Source organism: Carica papaya, chromosome 7 (assembly GCF_054855325.1).
Source record: "Carica papaya isolate Zhongbai chromosome 7, ASM5485532v1, whole genome shotgun sequence".
Classification (NCBI taxonomy): domain Eukaryota; kingdom Viridiplantae; phylum Streptophyta; class Magnoliopsida; order Brassicales; family Caricaceae; genus Carica; species Carica papaya.
In genome coordinates, this window is record NC_142315.1 from 1,280,780 (window position 1) to 1,299,603 (window position 18,824).

The 18,824-nt window shown below is 33.9% G+C and overlaps 1 protein-coding gene across 1 annotated transcript; it reads left to right on the top strand.

The window, feature by feature from the left end:
• The first annotated feature begins 1,722 nt into the window (after nucleotides 1–1,722).
• On the top strand, nucleotides 1,723–18,739 carry LOC110812624 (uncharacterized). Its single transcript, XM_088207734.1, has 5 exons — nucleotides 1,723–1,782; nucleotides 8,432–11,169; nucleotides 13,109–13,131; nucleotides 13,592–13,638; nucleotides 15,790–18,739. Exons 2-5 carry the CDS (start codon nucleotides 8,446–8,448, stop codon nucleotides 18,528–18,530), a joined length of 5,535 nt encoding a protein of 1,844 aa, XP_088063860.1. The 5' UTR covers nucleotides 1,723–1,782; nucleotides 8,432–8,445; the 3' UTR covers nucleotides 18,531–18,739.
• Nucleotides 18,740–18,824: the final 85 nt, after the last annotated feature.

Consider the following 18,824-nt stretch of genomic DNA (forward strand, 5'->3'; position numbering starts at 1 on the left):
CCGGCACGGCGGCTCTGCCGTGCTCCGGCGACGGCGCCGCCGCTGGCGGCGGCAAGTCGCCTCGGGTTGGCTGTTTTCAGCCGTTTTCGGCCGAATTCGGCCACGCTCGCATTGGTCCTTGTCAGAAAACAACCCTAGGGCCCTCGGGGGGCCAAAAAATCACGGAAAAACGGAGCTTACCGGCGGCGGCGCTCTTGGGTGCAGCGGCTCTCCGGCGAGGTTCGTGTTTTGGTGATTCGGCTCCGGTCAACCTGTAGAGAAAAGAATGGTGATCACGGTGATATAAAAATTGCATCGAACGGAGGCCGGGAAGGGCCTCGTCGGAGGCAAAAACCGAGAGGGGGCGCGGCGGCGCCGCTGGGCTTCGGCCGCGTATTCCGGCCGTTTGGCCGGGATTTCGGCCTCGATTTGGCCATAGGAGGAATCAGCGGGGAAAAACGAGTCGGGGGTATGAAATTTACCTCGATCGGCGGTCGGAAATTTCCCCGGTGTGGCGGCGAGTGGCGGCGGGTGGCGGCGGTCGGCCTCTGGTTCGTCTTCTCCGGCGAGCGGCTGGCGGCTAGGGTTTTTGGTCTGGTGTGGGGGTTCTATTTATAACCCCTTGCCTTTTGATCACAGCCGTTCATTTCGTTTGAATCTGGGCCGTTCGTTTTTGATTGAATCTGGGCCGTCCGTGCGTTTGAATCTGGGCCGTCCGATCGCGCGATTGATCTGGGCCGTCGGATCGCACTCACGCGGATCGCCAACGTGGCTCCTTTCGGAGTGACGCGATCTTGCCACGTGGCAGGCCCTGGTTGGCCGGGACGCTGACCGGGCCTGCTGACGTGGCTGATGACGTGGCCCCCCCTTTTTTTTTTTTTTCCTCCTCCTTTCCGGGTGCTACATTTAAAATATCTAATAATTATTATGATGAGAGATCCAGCCATGTACCATGCTAGAGGTCTTTTGATTGTGGTAGAATCTTATAAGTAGTCAAGATATTCAAGGAATATTTAAAAATAATATTATTATAACTTTGTATATAAATAATAGACAGAGAATTATTTAGTTTAGGCCGAAAAATTAAATTGGACCGACTAATATAATCTGGATCATATTAGATAATACTCAATCTAGTATTTAAACCAGAAATTTTTAAACTAAAATTTTTAGTTTTGTCTGTTCCAAACTATTTAATCTTTAATAATAAAATTAAAATATTAAATATATAAGTAATATACATATTTATATTATCCACATTATATAAATAAAATATCAAAATATTAACTACAGAAACAATATATATATATACATATATGTCTTTTCTAACGTTAAAATTAAAATATTAAATATATAAAATATATTTAAAAATTAAAATTTTTGGGTTAATTTTGGTCCGTTTTAATCTAATCTTTGTTTAAAAAATTTTTCCTATTCGATCTCGATCTGGTTTACCAAGGTACTAAATCAATGTTCTTGTTATATATAGATAGAAGAGTGTTCCATCTCTTAAAATTCTTTGCTCAATCAACTTGTTTGCTTCCCTTCAACAATATACAAAGAATGGAATTTCAAAGAATATATATATACATTTGTTATATTTGTAAGTTATCTTAGTGTGATTCAAAGGGAAAAGTGAAATTCTCTAAGCATATTGTTATTGAGTATTTCTCAAGAAAAGACATCTTTTATGCTATTTAAGAGACTCAGAATTCTATATATATTTGGAAAGAAATTAATTAGTGTTGAGGAATTTAGAACTTTCATACACTTCAATTAATTTCGATCTGTTGTCATATTCAGGTATGAATTTCTCATAAAGTTTTCTCTTAAATTAAGCAACAATGATTTTTTGTTTCTGTCTTTAAAAATAATATTAATGTTTGGTTGGTATTATTTTTTGTTTAATTGATTTTGTGGCTTGAAATTTGTATTCTATATGTTTATGGAAGGAGTTTTAGAATTTTTCTTATACTTATTTTTATTTAGATTAATATATATCCTTATAATTTTGTATCTAATCCTAATATGTATATGTATATGTATATGTATATGTATATGTAGTGCCAATCACAAATAATTTATTTGGGGTATTCACAAAGATCGTAGGAAATAGAGTTCTCAAAGGTCATTCCCAACTTGAACATCTAACTAAACCTAAAATATTATATTCTTTTTTAATTTTTAAAATATCTCTTAAAACCTTGAGCATAAGTGCAAGGACATGAAATGGATGAAGAAATTCCATGGAGCATTATCCTCTAGTGGGAAAGCCTCAAAAATCATTTAAAACTTAGGCCTCAATTCATTCTTAAATATTTACTAACACGAAACTCTCAAACTTTTACTATTATTATAATGTTAGGGTTTATGTTTCTTACACATAAATTAGCATGTTCAATAGGATTACAGAAATGTCCATTTCACAGCGGTTCATACAAAAAAAAACGTAATAACATATGAAAATAGTAAATAAATATTGTAGAGAGGTTAATATCCACTAACTTTTGATAGGATTCAGGAGAACATCTACTCACAACCCTCTTGCTGATCAGGATCTGAATATAAGAATATCACATTACTTACTGATATAGAAACTGAATGTTGGTAAAAATTATAAAAATAATATAATAAAACTCTTAATTTAAATAAATTCATTTATCATAAAAAAAAAATCATTTATTGCATACTTACCGTTGCGAGATTTTTAAAATCGACCTATAGAGATACTAACTTAAATAACATTATGATTTCATATTCAAGTAAGTAAGAATAATAACTTTTCCTTTTTATTTTATTTACTGGTATCTTTGAGAGTCTATAAAGGTATCTCACTACATGTGAACCTAATATCTAAATTTTTCAATTAACCGGTCGTCCCTATACCATGTCCGGTATGAGCGCTAAAAATATTATCTTTCAATATCCCGTCCGATATGAGGGTGAATCGGGTCGTCCCCATACTCCGTCCGGTATGAGTACCAAAAATACCATCATTCGATACCCGTCTGGTATGATATAACGTTCACGGTAGGGTTTCCTATTTACCAGGTTCATCCACCATCTTTTAGGATATCTATTCATTAATTCACATAACCAAACAATTTTTCATTTGCATATTAATTTCAACTTTCATAAATCAATTACAAATTACGCAAGACAAGTAATATATGCATCAAGAAAGTACAACTGAATCATTTAACAATTCTAATATATCATCATGTATTTAAGGCTGTAAAATTTTAAAATGACAAATAAATAACTAATCAGTTCCGACCCTATTAGTGACATGTAATTATTCTTGAAGTTTTTTTAAATATAACAAAATACCATATTATTGATTATTAAGCTTCAATTTCATAACAAGAAATAAGGTGAGAGATTCTTACGAAATACTAAACTTTCAACTGCGCCTACTGGCGGTCTCCGAATTTTCTAAATTTTTCTACAGAGATTAAACACGCTTCACGTACCTAAAAATATCACAAAAATCTAAAATCGGTGTTAAAAATCATTTCTAACCAATTTTAGGGTTCCGGCACGGCGGTACCATCGTGCTCCGGCGATGGCACCACCGTGCTCCGACGATGGCACCACCGTCCGTAACGGCATCATCACCCGCAGTGGCGATTTGCCTTGGCCTAACCATTTTCGACCGACTTTATACATATCTTTACGAAAAAAAATATGTTAAGGGGTCTCGGTTGGCCCAAAAAAATTAGAAAATAAAAACCTACTGGTTGTGGAGTTTTCCAAGTACGGTAGCTCCACCGGCTCACCTTCACAACTGAGATTTCTTTTTCAGTCAACTTATAGAAAACAGAACAGTGAACACTATGGTGAAAAAATTACACAAAACAAGAAATAGAAATAGGCTCATCAAAGGAGGTTTCGGGTTTTGACGACTCCACTGGGCTTTGCCCGTAGTTTTTGGCTTACCCATCATTTGTTTTGCTCCGATATGACCACAGTGGTGTTCAGAATCGAATTCTAAGCGGGTAGGAGAATTTTTACCTTTTTTGGTAATCGGAAGTAGCTCCGATGCGGTGGCGGTCGGCGGTCAGCTCCATTCTCTGGCGACTAGTTGTTCTTCTTCAGTGGGAAGTTGGCGGCGAGGGTTCGGATTCAGTATGATGTGAAATATTTATAACCACCTTGCGTTAATTTGGGCCGTTCATCCCATTTGATATCAACCGTTCGATCACGCCTAAGAAGAAAACGAATTTATACCGTTCATCGTGTTTGATCTCGACAGTCCGATTGAGACTAAAGGAGAAACGAATCCAAACCATCTACGCGCGTGGAATCACTTCTGGATCGTCCGATTGCATAGAATGCGGATCGCCAACATGGCCTCCTGCGTGGCACTGAGTCAGTGTGCCTTGCTATGCGGCGTGCTCCGATTCGTCGAGACTGCTAACTAGGTAATCCTATGTGGCCAAATTTTTCTTATTTGCATTCTGCTCCCAGTTTTCGATTTCTCTTTCAAAAACACCATTTGAACCCAAAATTTCATCCATTTTTTTCAAGATTATTTTTAATTTCATCCTTAACATATTTTTTTTTCATAATTTCACATTAAATTAAAATTTATTAATTTCAAAAATAGATTTCTATACATTTTAGAATGTTAAAATTAATTACATGCTAAATTTCGGGCTCGGGTATTACATACGTACTCCTATCTTGAAAGATAAATAAATCGTGATTTTATGATGTTATCATATAAAAACACTTTGATATTCAAGTGAATAAAGAAGAAAGAAAAACAAATTTTAAGTAGAAAGTGTACGTATAAAGATAATGATCATAATGTTCAAAGTAAAAGCAATTTAATGATCATAATGATACGGTTATAGCATGAACGTATATTGGTATTAAAAACTTAAGAGTGTAACTAGGTATTTTGCCACCTGCCATGTCATGTTTCACACCTTACTGTCTATCTTATCATTTTTTTTTAATTAGAGGTATTAAATGCATCTAGTTTTGATTAACTAAGTCGATTAGAGAAATTACTCCATATATTTATGTGTTATTACTTTGAAGTTTTTTTTTTTTCTTTTCTTACAAAAGGAATTTTAACAAAAACTCAAATAGATAAAATAGTTATAATTAATTTTTTTTTCTCAATCCGTTGTTTGCCCTTAGTAGATGAACAAGCTTGTCCCCTGTTAGTGAGCAAACACATTTATCCACCCTATGTAAAGATCTGAAACTTAAATAAAAATAAATTCATAAATTAAATATGAAAACGAATAATAGAGTTAGAGTTTACGTTTCTAATACAACAGTTTAGAATACTCAGTAGTGTTATGAGAATGTCTCTTTTAAAAAACAACAAAAATTAAAGCAAAACGAATAAATAAATATTTTACAGCAACTTTCACTAGTACTTGAAGGGAGTCTGGGTGATGAACTACTCACAACTCTCTTGTTGATCGAAATCTGGATTCTGATCCTCTTGATTTGAAATAGTTAATGAAATGGTGAGTAATACTAATCCATTAAAAATATCATATTAATTACTGATACGGAAAATTAAAAATTGATAAAAAAAATTAGAAAAAAAACTAATGTAACCCTTAATTTAATGTAAATTCATTTAGTATAAAAAAAGTCATTTATTCCATATTTACGTAACGAGTTTTTTCAAAAACAACTTGTGAAAGTCCATATTTATACATATAAGATAATAAGAGAATATCACTTTTTATTTTTATTTTTTTACTCACTTACCAGTACTCTTGGAGGTCCACTGAGATGTCCTCCTACTCGTGAACCTAATATCCAATTAAACAATTAATCGGTCATCTTCATATCCCATCCGGTAATGGGCGCTAAACATTCAACCACCTCGATATCCCATCTGGTATGAGAGTGAACCATATCTCTCATATCTCCCATATCTCCTAAACCTTACTGGTAAGAAACTTCCCAGCCCCGTCCAACTGATGTAACGTTCACGGTAGGATTCCCTATGTACTGGGCCTATCCGCTCTTTCCCGGGTACCCAGTAAGTTTTTTACATACAGATTTTCATCAATATAACAATCAATCATGCAATACCAGTATCTCATTTTATATTCACAAATCAATAAAACAGCATTTAAGTAAGCGATTAAGCTTATCATAACTAATAACTGAGAAATCAGATAATTTGATAAATCATGTAGGAAGAAAATAATTAACCCAGATAATTAAAAAGATTATAAAAACTATCAATGTAAGCATGCACAATGTAATAGTCAGCAATTCAGGTAGTACATGAAAATAAATTGAGAATCATGACAAATGTGCACTAATTGGTTTTAACTCCACAACTAACTTGTAATCATTTTAAAGATTTTTTAATTTTTTATGAAAACACAAGATTATGCAACGTTAAACCTCAATTTGCCATAACAAGAAATAAGGTGAGAGATTCTTACTCGTATCGGTGTTTTGAGACGTCCTACTACCTACTACGCCTCATAACAGGCACAGAGTTTCTTGAATTTTTTTTTTCAGAATCTAAAACACTCATCACATACCTGAAAATAACTTAGAAATAGAAAGTCATTGTCTAAAACTCATTCCAGCTAAATTTTAGGGTTTCGGCACGGCGGCGCCGGTTCACTTTGGTTTTGGCCAATTTTGGTCGTATCCCCGCAAAAAAACATGTTAGTGGCCTCGGTTGGTCGAAAAATTACAAAAAAATCGAACCTACTTGCAGGGGGGACCTCCGGATGTGGCGGCTTCGCTGGTTCTCATTCGCAGCTAAGGTTCTTTTTTCGGCTAACCTGCACAGAAAAGGACGGTAAACACAATGATAAAAAAATCACATGAAACAAGAATCGAAAAAGGGCTCATCGGAAGGATTTTATAATTTTGGCCATGGTGGCTCTAGCAGGCTTTGCTCGCATTGATCTGGGCCATGCATCACGATCAATCTCGTCCGTTTGATCGCGCCTAAAGAGAAAATAAATTTGGACTATTCATCGCATTTTGATTTCGGTCGTCCGATTACACTTATGGGGGAAACAAATCCGGACTATCCACGAACGCGGGATCGATCTTGGGTCGTCCACTAGTGAGGCACGCGGATCGCCTGCGTGACACCGACGCCAGCGTGCCTTGCCACGTGGCATGCTCCGATTCGTCAAAGCTGCTGACTTGGCGGTCCAACATGGTACAATTTTTTCTATTTGCACTTTGATTTCCTGTTTTCAATTTTTCTTTCAAAAATACCTTACGAACCCAAAATTTCACCTTTTAAAAAAAAATTATTTTTGATTACATCCCTAACCTTTTTTTTCAATAAATTTAACAAAAATTAAATTAAATTAATTTATAAATAATTTTTATTTACTTTTAAATGCTAAAATTGATCTTGGACCCGAGTATTATACCTTATAAAAGTAGACGAAATTATTATCTGCACTAGATGAGCTCCAATCATTTGTCCATCCCTCAAAGCTAGAGACATTTTCACCCTTTGTGGGCAAACATGTTTGTCCACCAGTGAGTTGCAAGAATGTAGATTTTGTTGACTTTTTTTAGGGTTTGAAAATGAAAAAAAAAAATTGAGAACTTTATCCAACTTTATAAGGTTAAAGAAAAGCTTATTATATTTTTATATATGTGCCCTTACCAAACTTCTTAGGCCCATATTTTGAAAAATACATGTATATAACACTATAAGGAAGTGAATTGCTCTTATTGACATTTCGAAAGTTTTATTTTATTTGTTCACACATTCCTTAATGATTATGGTTACTACTTTGTTTCCAATAAAAGTCGCAAAGTGATAAGTCAAAAATAACTTGGAGAGTAAGAAAGGTGATGACGTCCACATTGATTTACTCTTGAATAAGACAAATGTCAAGCCTAGGTCGAGCTGATAGTTGAGCTAGCTCCACATTCCTTTGCCTGGAAATGTAGTTGTCCCATGGTTAATGATCATAAAAGTATGGTTATGATATAAGCATAATGTTGGTAGCAATGGTTTAGTGTGGAAAACATAAGGTGATTAATCATAGAACCTTTATAACTAGAACCTTTATAATCATAAAAAGTTTAGCTAATTTGATTATAAGGTATTCTGACAGATCTCATGTCACATATTCCATACGTTGTTACATATATTGTCATGTGTTGTCTTTTTTATTAAACACATTATTTTGTTTTTATGTTGAAAGAAACAAAATAATTAACCATAATACTCTTACTAATTATTCGATTTAATATTAAAATGATCTATGAGAAATTTAAGAATAAGAACAATCTATAATTATCCACTTATATTGTCATTTTGGGAAAAATGGGGGATTACATTGCTTTCTTTTTAATCTATAGCTTCTTTTTTGTCTCAGTTTAATTTTATTCGGATTAGTATAGGATAACCATTTCATCCATTAATTCTCTCTTTAGTCTCACATATTATCAATCCAAACTTGGAATGTGATTTCAGAGAGAAGGGAAAAGATGGCAGCAATTGATGCTATGATTGGAACTCTAGGACAAAAGTTATTTGAGGCTCTTTCAGAACAAACTCGTTTTATACTTGATTTTCGAACTGAGTTTGTAGACTTGAAGATAGAACTCGAGTTTGTCAAGGCCTATCTTATAGACATGGATAGCTTAAAGAATGTATCTAACAAGGTCGAAACTGTCAAGAGAAGCCTGAAGGAAATGAGAGACATTGTGTTAGAGGCTGATGACATACTAATAGATTGTATATTGAGAGATGAATATAAGAAAAAAGGATTCTGCTCCAGTTTCTCCCTTAGCAACTTAAAATTTTTATACGATACAGGGAGAAAGTTGAAGGATATCAACTTGCGAATCAAGAAGATAAAGAATATCTTGGAAACTTATTTAAATCCTCAACTGTCCAGCAGCATTAAGGGAGATAATAGTTATACAAGATTCTCCTCACCGAATTTTGATCCATATGAGATAATTGAAAGAGAAGGTAGTGTGGAAGTGATAAAAGATTGGATTCTTAAAAGCCAAGACGAACTTCTTCATGTTGGCATAGTAGGGATGGGAGGATTGGGAAAAACGATGATTGCCAAGAAAATTTTCAACGATAAGAACGTAAATGATCGTTTTGATAAAAAAATCTGGGTGTCAGTCTCTCAAGATTTTACTGAGGAAAGGATCATGAAAAATATGTTGGAGCAATTAGGATATCAAGGAAGTTTTTTGGATGATTTGAGTTGGATGATGCGGAAATTTAATGAATTAATAGTTAAGGATAAGTCGTATCTCCTTATTATGGATGATGTTTGGACCGTGAAATTTGAGTGGTGGAATGAAATTTGTTCCTGTCTAAAACAATCATCTGATAGAAACAACTGTGTCATAATCACGAGTAGAAATGAAAGGGTTATAGTTTCCATGGGACACGATAGTTCGCACATTCATTGGCCACCATTTTTAGATGAAAATCAAAGTTGGTCTTTATTATGCAAGGTAGCATTCGCCCCAAACAAGGGTGAATGCCCAAGTGATCAACTCAAACAAATAGGCATGGAGATACTCCAGAAATGTAAAGGGCTTCCCCTAGCAATCAAGGCAATTGGAGGATTACTAGCTTCAAAAGGATTCTACCCAATTGAATGGGAAAATGTTAACAATAATTTTCATGAGTTGACGATGGAGAAAGATAACGAAACTAGTTTTGTAGTGGCTTCTTTGCAGCTTAGCTACAACCATCTCCCCAGTCATCTTAGACAATGTCTCTTATGTTTCTCCATCTACCCAGAAGACTATGTGATAAATGCTGAAAAATTAGTTCACTGGTGGGTTGGAGAAGGCCTCGTCCATAATAGTATTAATAGAGATTCTTTTGGTATCTCTGTTACAGAACTGGGTTTTAAGTATTTATCAGAACTTATTAGCAGATGCTTGGTTGAAGTAGCAGGGCCAGACATGGATGGAAAGATCTACAATTGTCGGGTGCATGATATGGTACGAGATCTTCTTATTATGAGTGTAAAATATGAGGGACTAGGCAACTTCGACGAGAAGGGTAAGCAGAAGCCCACAGCAGATACTCTATGGTTGGGTCTTTCAAGTGAAATTGCAGAGGGAAAATCACTAACAACTAGTCCAAAGCTACGAGCACTGGTATTAATGAAAAGTGGGAGTAAACTTCATTTCGACAAAAAAGTTACAACGCGATATCTCAACTCCATCAGAGTCTTGGATCTGTCTAAAATTGAACTAGACACTTCACAAGAAGATCTTTTTGATTGGCTGAGTTGCCTTAAACGTCTGGCATGTTTGAACCTTAGTGGAGTTACAGGCCTGAAAGAGTTACCATCTTCAGTTGAGAAACTCCTTAACCTCCAAATCTTGGTTCTAAATGGATGCACTAGTTTATCCAAAGTGCATCCATCAATCACTAATCTGAAAAGGTTGATCATCTTGGATCTTGGATCTTGTCCTCTCCTCAAATCTCTGCCACAAGGAATAGAAAAGCTAGTTCGTCTCCAAGAACTGTCAGGACTGAGGTTGGTGAAGCAAGACGATAACAAAAGCTGCAAGCTGATTGAATTGGGGAAGCTGATGGATCTGAGAGTGCTACGCATAAACATTTGCAGTGAGACTGAAATTTCACAGAATGAATTGGAAGTGTTATCTCAACTTAAGAAACTCAAGGTTTTATCGATTGACACTGAGGACTGCACAGATCACGAGATTTCAGAGGCTTTGGGTTGGCTTTCTCATCCCCAGTTCCTTGAGGAGCTATACTTGAAGGTTTATGGTTCTAGGTTTATGCCAGTATGGGTAAATCCAGTGCAACTCCCAAGGTTGCGGTATCTTCATTTGGAAACAGCTCAATTCCATCTTTTTGAGATGGAAGCTATCAGCAATTGGAAACAGACAAGATGGAACCTTGAAGTGTTGAGCTTTACGTTATTGGAAATGAAAAATAAACTTGTGTTCTTTACTGATAAGATGAGGGAGACGATGCATTCTCTTCGTTATCTGGTTTATAAACCTGTTTTTTCCATGAAGATGGAACCATTTAGTTCTTGTCCATGGTATCGTTTTAGTATGGTTAATCCTTCACGGCCGATGATGACAAGCGGGAAGCTAATTCCACCATGGGAAATCTCCTTTCAAGATGATTTTCCAGTCTTCCGCTTTCGTCTCGTCCAACCTGGTACCCAAATGTTTATTGAACACCATCAAACTTAAGACAAGCTTCGACTCAACTATATATATATATATATATAGTTCTACTTGTTAATGTATTTTTCTTTTTCTTCTTGTATTTCTAGTTTGTCATAAATAAATAAAATTTGGACATGTCAATACTTTACCCTAATAACTACATATATATATATATATATATGTTCTTTTAATTCCTTTCTCTTCTTTTTTTCTTTTCCAAATGTTACAATATCATTCAAAATATTGCATGTAACATGAGCTTATTTTTAAGGGTAAATTATATTTTTACCCTTTGAAGAAAAAATATGTTCTATTTTCTAAACATATCAAATTTATATCTAAACCATATTTACAAATTACTATTGGGTCAAGAAGTGATTTGATAAAATGCGTACACATCGGTTTGTTGTGCGTCCAAGAAAATATAAACGAGAGGCCAACCATGGCCTCGGTTGTTTTGATGCTTAATAGCAACTCTCTCTCTCTCTCTCTCTCTCTCTCTCACAGCACCTTCAAAACCTGCATTTTTTATTCACAGCACTATTATATCTAGCGTACAACCTTCAAGGTTATTATCTGTAAACGACTTAAGTGCTCGGTAATGTCATTAATGGAAAAAAACTTAAGTGCTCCAGAAGCACAAATGGGTTGGAAGAGACCGTAATTATGATCTATTTGCTTCATATTTTTATTTCGTAATTTTATGAAAAATATTTATAATAATTTAATTATATTTATGAGGATTTCTATTTTATCTAAATTTCAAAGCATCTAATAATCGTTCTAATGAGAGATGCAGCCATGTACTAAACCAGAGGTGTTCTGGTTGTTGTAGAATTCGTAGATAGTTAAAATATCAAGGAATAGTTAGCATACTTTCCTCTGGTATGTCATAATAAGAGCAATACCTACAGGGTAACATATAAATTCTTTTCAATTGTATAACCTATAATATATTTTATATTATCTTCTATGTATTGAGTTTACTTTAAATTTTAATTTTATAGAATAAAAATAATAATAACTGAGAAAAAAATTAAATAAAAATATATGTAAAATGCAACATAGGTATATATATAACATGTGCAGTTCTAGAAACATTAAATTTATAAAAGAGTTTTCTAGGGTTCTTGAGAGAGTTATTGGTGTAAATAGTATACATATCAATTTTTTTTCACTTCTTCAATAATTTCTTAAGATATGTATTTTGCCTGCTTGTGTAAATATGCGGCAGCGATGTATGAAGTTTCAATAATTCTAAGGAAAAATTTTCAACACGAACTATAACTTTTAAAAATTTAAATTCAATTTAAAACTCTGAAGTTTGATATGAATAAATTAATGTTTATATATACTTGATTCATTATATATATTTTCGATTAATGTTTATATATACTTGATTCATTATATATATTTTCGATAGTCTTTGTGTATAAATAGAGGATGAGCATTATCTAGTTTGAACTAAAAAAATTAAATCCGACCCACCAACAAAATTTGGATAGAATTGAATAATACACAATTTAGTCTTCGGATAAAAAATTTTTAGATTAAAAATTTTCTTCTTGCCCGGCTCGAATAATATTAAATATATAAATAATATATATATTCGGTTTCGGTTTCTTCTTATTTGATATTGAAAGAATATTCTTTGCATGTATAGAAGTATGTTCCATCTCTTAAAATTCTTTGCTCAACTTTGTGATATCCTTTGCTTTTTCTCTTCCAATCACTTGTTTTCTTCAACAACATATCAAGAATGGAGTTTCAAAGAATATATATATATATATATATATATATGTTATATTTATAAGTAATCTTAGTGTGATTCAAAGGGTAAGATGAAAACATTCTCTAACATATTTTATTGAGCCTTTCTTAATTTAATACATCTTCTGATGCTTTTTAAGAGACTCTAAATTCAGCTAAGTTGCTATCTTTCCCATACATATTACATTAATTTCTGTCTCTTGTCATATTCAAGTATGTTGGAGAATTTTTCTGATATTTATTTTTATTTATATTTTTGAGATAATATATATCTTTTTACTTTCATATATAATCCTAATATATATACATATCCATATACATATGTATGTATGTATGTATGTATGTATATGTAGTGCCAATCACAAATAATTCGTTTGGGGTATCCACTTTGTCTCTTCAAGTGATTTTTCTATTTGTTTTCATTTTCTTAAAGAACTTTTTATGCTCATTTCATTTGTGTATTCTCAAATTTTCATTTTGCATTTTCTTATTTATAGGTTTATCTTAGTACATATATTTTCATAATATATCAATGTTATTTTTATCAAAATACATATCTCGGTCTTCATTTTTAGCAAAAGATATTGGAAATAAATAAATATGTTAACTATAAATTTTAGTTAAAATTTTCTCATCCTTATTTTTTACATATGTATGTGTATTTATGTGACAGCAAAAGGAGAGACGAGAGATCAGATTGGATAATAGATAAAGAAAGAGGTATTTTGATCTATTTAATTATATATGTTACTATTTACATAGAGTCTATTTGAAGAATAAACTATATGTAGTTTTTTATTTAATCAAAAATTATATGTTGTCTCAGATGTATATAATACTTAAATTATATGAGAGTAATGATGAGGCATGGGAGATCTCCATTATCAATACATAGTTGAAACAATCCTTAGCCACGTAAATTCTAAAATTTATTTTACTTTTTAATTTATAAAATATTTCTTAAAATCTTGAGTATAAATGTAAGGATAGAAAATGAATGAGGAAATTTCATGGAACATCACCCTCTGTTAGAAAACCTCTAAGATCATTTAAAACTTAGGCGTCAATTCATTTTTAAATACTAATTAACGTGAAACTCACAAGCTTTTATTATTACATTCCTCCTCTTTATATTTAGGGCCAAGTAGGAAAATCTTCTCCTACCTCCATTTTTGGACATCTCTCCACTCTTACATACCATCTCATATGCTAGGTTGATAGCTAGGGTGGTCTTACATGCTTCTATCTTGAAAAATGAATAAATTGTTACCTCTAGATGGTATCATATAAACATACTCTTATGTTCAAGTGAATAAAGAACATAAAAAGACAAGCTTTTCGGAGAAAGTGTACATGTAAAGATAATGATCATAATGTTTAAAGTTAAAGCAAGTTAATAATCATAATGATATAGTTATAGCATGGGCATATGTTGGTATTAACCTGTGTGGTTAACAAGATAACTAACCACTAAAATATAATGATAAACTTTTGAGGACCATTATTGACTGCCACTAAAGAAAGTCTGAATGACTTGGTTAGGTACTTTGCTTCCTCTGATGTTATGTCTTATACCTTACCACTATCTTGTTATGTTTTATTTTTAACTGGACGTATTAGGTGCCTCCTATTTTGACTAAGTTGGTTTAAAGAAATTATACTCTATCTTTATGTGTTATTACTCTGAAGATCTTTCTCTTTTTTACCTAAGAAACTTAAAAAAAAAAAAAAACTCTAAATATATAAAATTGTTATAGATTAGTTTTTTTTAAGTTCATTGCTCGCCCTTGGTAAATGAGCAAACTTGTCCCATATCAGTAAGCGGACACATATATTGTTTGTCTTAGGTGACCTCCCAAGTATTTGTTCACCCCTCAAAGCTTGAGATATATTTTCGTCCTTTATGGGCAGAAACGTTTATCCACCTTTTAGTTGTAAAGAGTGCAGATTTTGTTGGCTTTTTCTAGGATCTGAAAATGAATAAATTTTTGTAAACTTTGTCCAACTATCAAAGGTTGAAAAGAACTTATTATATTTCATATATGTGACAATACACAACTCCTTACGCCCTACATTTTCCTAAACGTTTTTGAAAAATACGTAATATAACATTGTAAGGAAGTGAATTCCTCTCTTTGACATTTCAAAAGTTTTATCTTATGTTTTTCGTGTATTTTTTTATTCATTGTGGTTACTACTTTGTTCCAATAAGGCATAAATTAATAAGTTAAAAATAACTTGGAGACCAAAAAAGGTGACTGTGACTAACTACACAAGGTAATAGGTTGAGGTGGTAAGTTGGTCTCATGTGTCTACCTCCAGAGTGATCTAGTAGTTGAATATGACAAATATCAACCCTAGGGCAAGTTGATATAGTCGGGTTAGTCTCGCACTCCTCGGACCGAAAATCTAATCGCCAAATGTTTAATGGTTATTAAGGTATGGTTATGATGTAAGCATAACATTGGTAACAATGATTTAGTGTGGAAAACATAAGGTGATTAATCATAGAACCTTTATAACTAGATTTTAAGACTACAATTGACTAGCACTAAAGAAAGTCCTAATAATTTGACTATAAGGAATTCTAACACCTCTCATGTCACATATTCTATATGTTATCACGTATATTGTTATGTGTTGTCTTTTTTATTAAACTCAATATTAGTTGAAAAAATAAAATAATTAACCATAATACTATCACTAATTATCCCACTTAATGTTAAAAATAAGAAGTTTAAGAATAAAAATAATGCATAGCTTCTTTTTTGTCTCAAATTAATTCGATTTAGTTGTGGGACGACCAATTCATTCATTAATTCTCTTTCATCTCTCATACTATAAATCCAAACTTGGAATATGATTTCACAGAGAAGGAAAAGATGGCAGCAATTGATGCTATGATTGGAACTCTAGGACAAAAGTTATTTGCGGCTCTTTCAGAACAAACTCAGTTTATACTTGATTTCCAAACTGAGTTTGCAGAAATGAAGAAAGAACTCGAGTTTGTCAAGGCCTATCTTATAGACATGGATAGCTTTAAGAATGTATCCAACAAGGTCGAAACTGTCAAGAGAAGTTTGAAGGAAATGAGAGACATTGTGTTAGAGGCTGATGACATATTAACAGATTGTATACTGAGAAATGAATATAAGAAACAAGGATTCTGCTCCAGTTTCTCCCTTAGCAACTTAAAATTTTTATATGATACGGGGAAAAAGTTGAAGGATATCAACTTGCAAATCAAGAAGATAAAGAACATATTGGCAAGTTACTTAGGTCCTCAACAGCCCAGCAGCATTAAGGGAGATATTAATTATACACGATTCTCCTCACCGAATCTCGATCCATCTGAGATAATACAAAGAGGAGAAGGTGTGAAAATTGTAAAAGACTGGATTCTCAAAAAGCAAGATGAACTTCTTCAAGTTGGCATAGTAGGGATGGGAGGATTAGGAAAAACGACAATTGTCAAGCAAATTTTCAGCGATACGGATGTAAATGATCGCTTTGATAAAAGAATCTGGGTGTCGGTCTCTCAAGATTTTAGTAAGAAAAGGATCATGAAAAGTATGTTGGAGCAATTAGGATATCAAGGTAGTTTTTTGAATGATTTGAGTTGGATGATGCGGAAACTTAATGAATTAATAGTTAAGGATAAGTCGTATCTCCTTATTATGGATGATGTTTGGACCATGAAATTGGAGTGGTGGAATGAAATTTGCTCTTGTCTAAAACAATCATCTGATAGAAACAACTGTATCATAATCACGAGTAGAAAAAAGAAGGTTATAGTTGCCATGGGACACGATAGTTCACACATTTATCGGCCACCATATTTAGATGAAAATCAAAGCTGGTCTTTATTATGCAAGGTAGTATTCTCCGCAAACAAGGGTGAATGCCCGAGCGATCAACTGAAAGAAATAGGCATGGAGATACTCAAGAAATGTAAAGGGCTTCCCTTAGCAATCAAGGCAATTGGAGGATTACTAGCTTCAAAAGGATTCTACCCAATTGAATGGGAAAACATTAACAATAATTTCCATGAGTTGACGATGGAGGAAGATAATGAAACTAGTTTTGTAATGGCTTCTTTGCAGCTTAGCTACAAAGATCTCCCCAGTCATCTTAAACAATGTCTCTTATGTTTCTCCATCTACCCAGAAGACTATATCATAAATGCTGAAAAATTAGTTCACTGGTGGGTTGCACAAGGCCTCGTCCACAATAATATTAATAGAGATTCTCTTAGTATCTCTGTTACAGAACTGGGTTTTAAGTATTTATCAGAACTTATTAGCAGATGCTTGGTTGAAGTAGCAGGGCCAGACATGGATGGCAAGATCTACAATTGTCGGGTGCATGATCTGGTACGTGATCTTCTTATTATGACTGTACAAGATGAGGGACTAGGCAACTTCGACGAGAAGGGTAAGCAGAAGCCCACAGCAGATACTCTATGGTTGGGTCTTTCAAGTGAAATTGTAGAGGGAAAATCACTAACAACTAGTCCAAAGCTACGAGCACTGGTATTAATGAAAAGTGGGAGTAAACTTCATGTTGACAAAAAAGCTACAACGCGGTATCTCAACTCCATCAGAGTCTTGGATCTGTCTAAAATTGAACTAGACACTTCACAAGAAGATCTTTTTGATTGGCTGAGTTGCCTTAAACGTCTGGCATGTTTGAACCTTAGTGGAGTTACAGGCCTGAAAGAGTTACCATCTTCAGTTGAGAAACTCCTTAACCTCCAAATCTTGGTTCTAAATGGATGCACTAGTTTATCCAAAGTGCACCCATCAATCACTAATCTGAAAAGGTTGATCATTTTGGATCTTGGATCTTGTCCTCTCCTCAAATCTCTGCCACAAGGAATAGAAAAGCTAGTTCGTCTCCAAGAACTGTCTGGACTGAGGTTGGTGAAGCAAGACGATAACAAAAGCTGCAAGCTGACTGAATTGGGGAAGCTGATGGATCTGAGAGTGCTACGCATAAACATCTGCAGGGAGACTGAAATTTCAGAGAATGAATTGGAAGTGTTGTCACAACTCAAGAAGCTCAAGGTTTTATCGATTGACACTGAGGACTGCACAGATCACGAGATTTCAGAGGCTTTGGGTTTTCTTTATTCTCCAAAATTCCTTGAGGAGCTATACTTGAAGGCTTATGGTTGTGTGATTCTGCCATTATGGATAAATCCAGTGGAACTCCCAAGATTGAGATATCTTCATTTGGAAAAAGTCGACTTCTATTTTTTTGATCTGGAACTTGGAAGCGATAGGTGGAAACATAAAAGATGGAGCCTTGAAGTGTTGAGCTTTACGTCATTGAAAAATCAAAAAAAAATTTTTGTCTCTGATCATGACATAAGGAAGACGATGCATTCTCTTCGTTATCTGGTTTATAAACCTGTTTTTTCCATGAAGATGGAACCATTTAGTTCTCCTCCATGGTATCGTCTTACTTTGCTTAATTCTTCATCGACGATGATGACAAGTGGGGAGCTAATTCCACCATGGGAAATCTCCTTTCAAGTTGTTTTTCCATTCTTCCACTTTTCTCTCGTCCAACCTGGTAACGATATCTCTGTTGAACTCCATCAAACTTAAGACAAGCTTCGACTCAACTATATATATATATAGTTCTACTTGTTAATGTATTTTTCTTTTTCTTCTTGCATTTCAAGTTTGTTCTTAGTTCATTACTCATCATAAATGAATAAAATTTGGACATGTCAATACTTTACCCTAATAAATATGTATATTTTAATTTCTTTGTAATACGACATATTAATTGTTTATGGTTCGTAACTCACCAATCATTTAGTGTTCCTCCGAATACTTTTCTTTCGTCCAACCTGGTAACGATATCTCTGTTGAACTCCATCAAACTTAAGACAAGCT

Bases quoted from the DNA above. Each gene is read 5' to 3' on its own strand.
- LOC110812624 (XM_088207734.1), top strand. From the start codon at position 8,446: ATGGCAGCAATTGATGCTATGATTGGAACTCTAGGACAAAAGTTATTT. The intron at 11,170-13,108 runs TAAGACAAGCTT...ATATTACATTAA, and splicing joins TTATTGAACACCATCAAACT to TTTCTGTCTCTTGTCATATT. The intron at 13,132-13,591 runs GTATGTTGGAGA...TTTATGTGACAG, and splicing joins CTGTCTCTTGTCATATTCAA to CAAAAGGAGAGACGAGAGAT.